The sequence below is a fragment of the Leptinotarsa decemlineata genome, unplaced genomic scaffold (genome assembly GCF_025532065.1).
Source record: "Leptinotarsa decemlineata unplaced genomic scaffold, Ldec_3_MD MMD2_tig00003736_RagTag_RagTag, whole genome shotgun sequence".
Lineage (NCBI taxonomy): Eukaryota > Metazoa > Arthropoda > Insecta > Coleoptera > Chrysomelidae > Leptinotarsa > Leptinotarsa decemlineata.
The window spans coordinates 4,034,719-4,043,048 of NW_027412593.1; the positions used below are offsets into that span (position 1 = coordinate 4,034,719).

General features: G+C 32.2%; 1 protein-coding gene and 1 long non-coding RNA gene across 4 annotated transcripts; one reads left to right on the forward strand and one right to left on the reverse strand.

Moving 5' to 3' along the window:
• Positions 1-450: 450 nt before the first annotated feature.
• Positions 451-2,929, forward strand: LOC141483571 (uncharacterized). Its single transcript, XR_012466160.1, has 2 exons — positions 451-973; positions 2,325-2,929. It is a non-coding gene; the product is annotated as an uncharacterized lncRNA (long non-coding RNA).
• Positions 1,199-7,136, reverse strand: LOC141483570 (uncharacterized). Of its 3 annotated transcripts, XM_074178286.1 has the most exons (4): positions 6,760-7,130; positions 5,837-5,973; positions 2,551-2,672; positions 1,202-2,492 (listed from the first exon to the last, which is right to left on the reverse strand). In XM_074178286.1, exons 1-4 carry the CDS (start codon positions 6,808-6,810, stop codon positions 2,479-2,481), a joined length of 324 nt encoding a protein of 107 aa, XP_074034387.1. In that variant the 5' UTR covers positions 6,811-7,130; the 3' UTR covers positions 1,202-2,478. The 3 variants fall into 3 exon arrangements, with proteins under 3 accessions (XP_074034386.1, XP_074034387.1, XP_074034388.1); XM_074178285.1 differs by having other exon boundaries at positions 1,199-2,672; positions 6,760-7,136; XM_074178287.1 differs by lacking the exons at positions 1,202-2,492; positions 2,551-2,672 and adding an exon at positions 2,688-3,033 and having other exon boundaries at positions 6,760-6,960.
• Between the last annotated feature and the right edge of the window lie 1,194 nt (positions 7,137-8,330).

Genomic DNA, 8,330 nt, shown 5'->3' on the forward strand with positions numbered 1-8,330 from the left:
TGATGAAGTCGAGCAAATATTGAAGATTCATTTCAGCATATCTTCTAGAAGCTTCTAACTCATTCGCCTGCGACAGACCGTAAACGTAATGCATATCAGCCATTTCCTCATATGCCATTTTAATAACAAGTGAATTATTAAATTAACAAATTAAGAACATAACAACAACACACAATTAGTATTAATTCAATTTCGAAAATTCACAAACTGACAGCGTCATACCAATTTGATTGTCACTATCGTTAATAGCGACCTACTAGATAGATTAGTTTCGTATTTTCGCATTTAAGACGATGTATCTCTGTAGTTGTTCGTAAAATAATTTTTTGCTGCAAACTGGTTTATTTTGGGCAAAAAACACAAGAGACATTTTTTGTTTAGAATGAAACAGGCTATCGGAAATAAATTTTTAAATGGTAAACAAATAATAAGACAAAAAGTTACTTTGGAAATAAATTTTATGGGTTGCGTTTTCCACCTCTTACAACCATGGGGTAAACTAAGATGTCTAAAAACCCTGGTGCATCTACTCATACCTGCAAAAGTTTGGGGTAAAATGAGGGATTTATGGCTAACTTGATTAGCAGAGATCAACGCCGTTTACGCCGTTTCAGATGGCGCAAGCAGTCATTACAGTAAACTGTAATCATAAGATCACACAGGGTGTATTTGTATTTATATTTAATTCCACATTAATTTTTCATACCTACTGTGCTTTTAGGATAACTTAAAAAGTGAGTTAATGAATTTTTTGTGTTTTAAGTGTTATTGACGAATTGTCAGTACCTATTAAATTGAAAGATAAGTGTCCAAGTTCTGGTGAATTATTAGTTGAAGTTTCAACCCAAGCAAAGTTTTGAAGAAATTTCGTGTAATTTTTTGATATTTCAACTCAAGAAATGTTGGCAGATGTTATTATGTAGTTGATATTGGTTGTTTATCGGAACGAATTCCGCAAAACAGGTGGCAGGTGGTAAGTATAAAGAAAATATACTTGAATACATGTTTTTAGTATGGTATTGGAATGGAAAAACAACTGAATAATTCACTGAATTACAAAGAAATATTCCCAGTTAATTCTTTGTCGAACTTTTCGATTACCTGTTAAGAGATCATTTTAATAAGCACCAACTTTTAACCGGATTTTTTAAATTAATAATAAAAAAAGTTTCCTCATTGATGCATAAAATTTGGAATAAGCGGTTTATATACGAAGAACAATGTAATAACACAGCTGTTTTCTAATAGATATTCAACCAAAATACATCTACTCATAGTGACTATGGATGTAAGTGTATCCCACCTAGCAGTTCTACTCATGAATCAGGACATTGATTTTCTTATACATACACATCTTGTTAAGTACACAAAATCACTCAAGAGAAATAGCACTACAGTCCCACCTTGAACTCGTCATGCAAGCCTTTGGGTTCTGCAAATAACGAGAGAAATTACAAGGCAAAATTTATTAATTTACAATAGATGTAAGATGGTCAATTACCTTCCGTTGATCATCAGATGTATTGAATAACTTCTTTGGTTCAGAAAGAATGTGAACTATTTATTGTCTGTAAAAGTATATTAAAGTATAAGATTTCTGTATTTATAATTATTGAAATTTACAGTTCCAGCATAAATTGAACAAAGTTTAATTCAAATATCTTCCATTATTATTATTTTAATTTGATTTCATTGAGTCATATTTTTTGCTATGATTGCATGTGCAGGTCATCACTGATAGACCAATTTGACACTTGACCCCCATGCCAATTAAAATTTTGAAAAAAGTTGAAGTCCTCCCCCAGTCATCTATCGAGCAATCACAGTGTTTTTTTTTTCAAAAAATAGTATCGGTAATAGCCCCCAAACGTTTTTTTCATGTTTCTACGTCAAACCGTTCAAAAGTTAAGTTAGTTTTTTATCAGTCTGAGGTGAAATTGTATTTAATATCCTTACCAGTGGTAAATTAACTTCCCAGTTTCCTTGTGATGGGATTTCTTTTATATTCAGGTTTCCACGAAAAGTAAAATACCGTAATGTTCAGAGAACACCATGGTTGAATTTCTGCAGACTGCATGAAAGTAGTTTAGTGTCTTTTAGAATACAAATACAAAATGTCTTCTGATATACTTTAATTGCTTACTACAACCTTTTACATTGAGCGTGTAAAAGAGTTCTTTTTTTCAAACAATGTGATCATCAATTATGACATATTCACAGAAATAAGCAAAAGCTTCATCAATACCTGAGAAGTCCTCTTCAATTTTGGAGATAGTTTCTTCTATTTCAATATAGAATATAAATTTTTGCTGTTTTTCTTTCAGATCTCCAATATGAAGAAGGGATTTTTCATCATTTCTCCTCCACTAACATTACTTTCCCTGGGCGGTTTTATCAGAGAATAGAGGGACATTAGGCGGAATATTTGTCCAACTTGAATTGACTCGGGATGAGTATTGCATCCACCTGCAGCTCTCATCATCCCAAAAATGCTGAAAATGATATCAACAAAGTTGACTGGAATTGTTATGGATATATGAACATTATCACCTCCAAATGATTGAATACTGCTAGAATTTGCCAATTGATGTTTTGTGACAGAGTGTGAATCGGGTAGAATACTACAGGATGGACTAGGAAAAACGTTTAGTGGAAGTTCAGGAGCGGTTTCACTGAGAAATAAAAAATATCAAAATACCTATTTTTATTTTAAAAATGACTATCACGTCAATTTCACAATAGAACTTGTCTAAAATCTAAATTTTTCATGATGATCTTCTACCACATAGTAACGGCTATATATCCATCAATTTACTTGTCTAAAACATGTTTTACCCTTTAGATCAATAAATGTTATTTAATTAAATTAATAAAACTATATAAATAATCACACAATCCTTATCAGATATTTGGCAGAAGCTTTATCAAATATTCTTTGAAAAAACTGATCACAGAACTAAATATAGGAATTCAAGTATTTCAGTTGTTCATGTTTCAAACGGAGTTTTTTCCACTGGATAATCCAACTGCAAACTGAAAAATAAAACCAGTTATAAAAAAATGAAAATCAATCTTTGAATCTGGGAAAATTTCAGCATCCTTCATCAACAATTTTCAATAGCTCATGTAGTATGATTTCATGACTGACTTCAATGTTTTGGTTGGTTTTCGGGTTTTGCTGTTGTCTTCTTTGGTAAACTCCAAACGTTTCAACTGCAACTACGACAGTCAGCGGCGTTGACGAAGTACTCCTCATAAGATATTCATTGAAACTAATTTCAGTATCAACTTTATTCTCTAAGATTACTTCATCAACGCAACTGAATATGATTGTCTCAGTTGCAGTCAAATATTTTTACTGAAAATGATCAGGGCAAAGCCAGGAAACTAACTATTACGAAATTATACAGGATGGGTTTATACATTCAGTTCGATTTTAGAAATATTTCATGTTGGTTTCAGAATCGAAGTTACACTAAATCATTATTTTATCTATTCAAAATTATATCTGGTTTCATTGATTGTCCAGAAATTCTCTCCCTTATAACTTCCAACGTTCCATGGAGGTCCATTAGACAAATAAAGCTATTTATTACACCATATCACTTAACTAACTATTGGTATCATTCTCCTTTATCTGAAATGTTGAGACTTGAAAATAACTACTCTGATAAAATCAATTTCTTCTGTAATAATGAAAATATTTTTAAGAATCTCACTCTTTGCTCGTGTAAATGTTTTTCATTACTTTGATTGTCCTTCATTCAACACACATAAATGTGTCTATAATAATTATACTAGTAGTAGTATAAGTGGTTACAGTACAAGCTGTCTTTGTTATATAATTTATTGTAAACAAAAATTGGGGTTCACCTATATACAAATGAATAAATTGAGATCCCTGTAAATAAACATGGACAAAAGACTAAAATGATATTTGTTAAAATTTGTTTTTCTGTTACCCAGCTGTCGTTCCCCTACAAACGGCAGCCCTCAGAAGTCGAAACTTGTGCGAACAGGGATTAACGAAATCTTACCTTTTAACGTGCGATTCTTAGCATGTATACCTAAATATAACCCTTTGTTCGATAACAACTTTTCCATTAATTTTTTTTATACCTACTGGCATTTCATTATTCCCGTCTCACAAGAAAGATTCTAAAGCCGCGTTTACACCGGAGTTAACAACACGAGTTTTTAACAAAAAGTTATTAACTTAACTGAATCGCCAAAAAATTTCTCTTAACAAAAGTTAACAACTCGTGTTGTTAACAGAAAATTCCATGTTGTCAACAAGATTTATGTTAACCATCAAGAGTCGGTAAAGATCAAAGGAAATGTGTTTTGTTTTTAACAAATGTTAACAACAAAAGTTAAAAGCCTCTTTTAGCGCGTTAACTTTTGTTACCAACAGGTTCCTCTCTTCCCCCACTACCCCCTCGCCCGGCATCCTGTTACACAGAGCGGGCCAGTAGCCCCTCACCCCCTCAGTACCAACTACAGCAGCGGACGAAACACGTGGAGACAGACTGAGTTTATTGTTGACGTGAAGTGTTTTGTTTATTTCTAAAATTATGGAAAGTGAATGGAATCAGGAGCAAGTTATCAATTTGATAGATCTATATCGCGAGCGCCCAGTGTTGTGGGACCCAGCCAATGCTGATTTTAAAGATAGAAACATAAAAAACTATGCTTGGACAGAAATTGGCCAAGCTCTACGGCTGGCTGTGCATGAGCGTTGATTAATAAGATGGCGGACTTTTAACATTTGTTGTTAACAAAACTAGCAGCCAAAAGAAAATGTTAACAACAAATGTTAATGACTTTTGTTTTTAACATCAGTTGTTAACAAAAATGTTAACAACTAATGTTATTAACTCCGGTGTAAACGCGGCTCATAAGATACACCTCTTTTTGATTATGTTCTCAGAAGAGGCTGTTTATAATAATGATATCGTATTTATTATTTTCATGTGTAAGCAGGATGCTTACACAGATATTGACAAATATGAAATATCAGGAAATACAGGGTGAAGTTAATGAAGTTAATTTTCTGTGAATCAGGCATTTGTAGAAAATGTTGTTCAACTTTCTTCCACTATCACCTTTTATTATATTAGCATCTATTAGCCCGTATTGAATAATGATGTACTTTTATGAAAGGTATGAAGGGAAAATATGATGTAAAATATTGAACAAAACAGCAGCTGCGATCATTGAAATGAAAAATAATATGAAATGATATAACTAAACTCCACACATTCAGACAATTTGTGACATATCCCTTTTTCAACATGATTCAATTAAATAATTGTTAAATAAATATCTCTTCTCATATTATGTTATCAATAACTTTCTTTAAAGTCCGTTATGAGCCTTATATGAAATTTGTAAAAGGACATTGATATGCTTGAGTTGAACTGAAAACAACAACAATCTTTTATCTTCAAGAGAAATGAATGGCATAGAGTGTTTGTTTCCAACTGCGAACTTCTCAGGGTTACCGTTAGAGAACAGCCGGTTGAAAAGAACCTTTTTTTGTAGATAGGTAAAGCTAGAATGGGTTATTTATCATTTCATATATGAATAATTTGATATTTATCATTTTGATAACACCAAGTGTTCTCTCTTGATTTGTATGTGATCAAATTTGCTTTTGATACCTTATTCAACGGATACTTTCCAACTATAGAAATTATTAGTAAACTGGTTCTGGAAATGGTGCACGTTTTCTTGAAATTCGTACAATTAAGTACTTCTCTATAAGTGCACCTTGAAAAAATATACAAATCTTTGATAGGATTTATAGGTAGTGCTGTAGAAACTGAATACTCACATGCATGATGGTTTGGCACCCTTCAATAGTTTTTTCTCACCAATGAAATGGATGGGAAAATGCTTTGAGCAAATAAAAGCACCATCAGGCAGATATTTCCTAACAGCATCCATCCACAGTTTCCTCTTGTTTTCATCCTATAAATTACAGTTTCGATCAGGTACAATGCACAAATAAAACCATTCAAATCACCAATTGAGAACAAGTAAAGTTAAAAGAGCATACTGTTTGGTTGCTTGGAATTCTATATGCTAACAATTACTACGAGTATATATTTAAGAGAGCATTAGGTTTCTCATCATACATGAGTAGTCTTTTAACCACCCAATAATTTTTTTTTATACAAGTCCACAGTACAACAACACCCTCGAGTTCTACAATAATTTTTCACAAGATTTCAAAAATATACAACATTCTGTTAGGCTTGGGGAACTATTTGTTTGACATGGAGCCCTACTCAGTCAGTGATTTTCAAACTTAATCTATGATTTATTAATTGTTGATATAGATTTAATTTTTTATTTGTTTTAAATTTTATGCTGATATTAATATCATGATATTTTAAATGGATGTTAAATTTCATGTAACTGTAAACTTACCTACTTCTCATAATAATTCTGTAGAAATGCAATAAATCTATCTGCATACTGTAATATTCATCTGTAGGTATCTATGATTCTATGAGTAGACTTTTCTTGCAACTAGGTATTGAGTTGTATTTAAAAAAATTTAAAAAAATCATAAGTAAATGTTTATTTTCAATTTGATATTATGATTAAGAAAATAATGATACTCTAGTAGCAGAAGGTGGATTTGAAAGGGTGAAGGATTATTCAAAATATAAAGTTGGTTTTTGGTGTAGGCTGATACAAACTTAGTTTATCCGTGGTGGATTGACAGTAATTATAAAATGTTTCATTTACCTTTGGCACTGAATACAGATGATTACTCGAATTTTTACACTGTCCACACATTTATTACTACTGAAAAATGTATCCAAACTAAAATAACTGAGAACTAACGAACGAAAACTATAATAAAAAATGTAATGTAATGTAAAGATTGGGATGACAAAAAATATCAATTTCAAAATACCAAAAGTTGAAAATTCTTTTTGACAATGACAGATAATAATTAATTTGACTGACTCAGCGGGGACTCGAACAGTTCAGAATAGCGCCATCTTGGGAAAACTCTCGTAAGTGTTGTTAAAAGCAACAGGTGGTTCCTTCAAAAAGTTCAAAACAAAATCTAAGCGTTACCAACACCAGGGTTTCTAGGAATCTTAGGGTAAACCAAATAAATTTCTGGCTAAGTGTCTTTTTAGTAGTACAAAACGTCAGGGTAATTTCAATATTGGGTAAATTTTCGTTATGCGGACACCCGGCGATTTTGAAAAAATTTTTGACTGTACTTACGTATTTTGATGCGTAGATTACGAATCCGAAAGAAAAAAGCGGCGCTCTCCCTTATTTAAAAAGTTACGGCCCTTCAAAGTTCAGAAAAGGGCAACTTTTCAGCCTTCTTTTTCACTAAATAAACTATTTAAAAACACATGCATTTATTCACTAGGTCACCTTTACACCTCATTCGTCCTTCTTTAACACTTTTCACTTCAATAACCAACATTTTTCTTATAAAAATGTTAAAAAATGTACGGAGCTGCTTTTTGGTTACATATCACTGTATTTTACGTTTTTAAGGTTAATGATATGGTTGGTACGACTGATGCAGTCCATATTCCTGAAGTAATTCAAATGTTTTTTACCTTCATTCTTTAGATCGTAAATTGGTTTTTGGTGGTGTATTACGAATTTGAAATAGTAGGCGACGGCAAATACCAACCGCTTTTTTCTGAAATGTCACTAGTAACTAACCTAAAAATAGAATAATGTCACCAGGAGAAGCACTCGTTTTTAAATTCAGTTTTTTATAAGAAAAATGTTGATTATTGAAGTGAAAAGTTTTAAAGAAGGAGGAATAAGGTGTAAAGGTGACCTAGTGAATAAATGCATGTGTTTTTAAATAGTTTATTTAGTGAAAAAGAAGGCTGAAAAGTTGCCCTTTTCTGAACTTTGAAGGGCCCTAACTTTTTAAATAATGGAGAGCGCCGCTTTTTTCTTTCGGATTCGTAATCTACGCATCAAAATACGTAAGTACAGTCAAAAATTTTTTCAAAATCGCCGGGTGTCCAGATAACGAAAATTTTGTAACTTTTTTAGTGCAGGGGCTTAACAAAGGATGCTCCAATGAATTTTTTTTATATGAAAGATCCTTTTTTTTCCGATGAGGAGTCACCTCTTTAAATGTTTTACACCTATTTAGTTACACCCTGTATCTACCCGTGTTAGAAATCACACGTTAAAAGGTAAGACCTCGTTAGTCTTTAACTCGCATAAGTTTCGACTTCTGAGGGTTGTCGTTCGTAGGGGTGCGGCAGCTGGTTAACGGAAAAACAGATTTTAAACAGATATACGACATTACCATATATTTA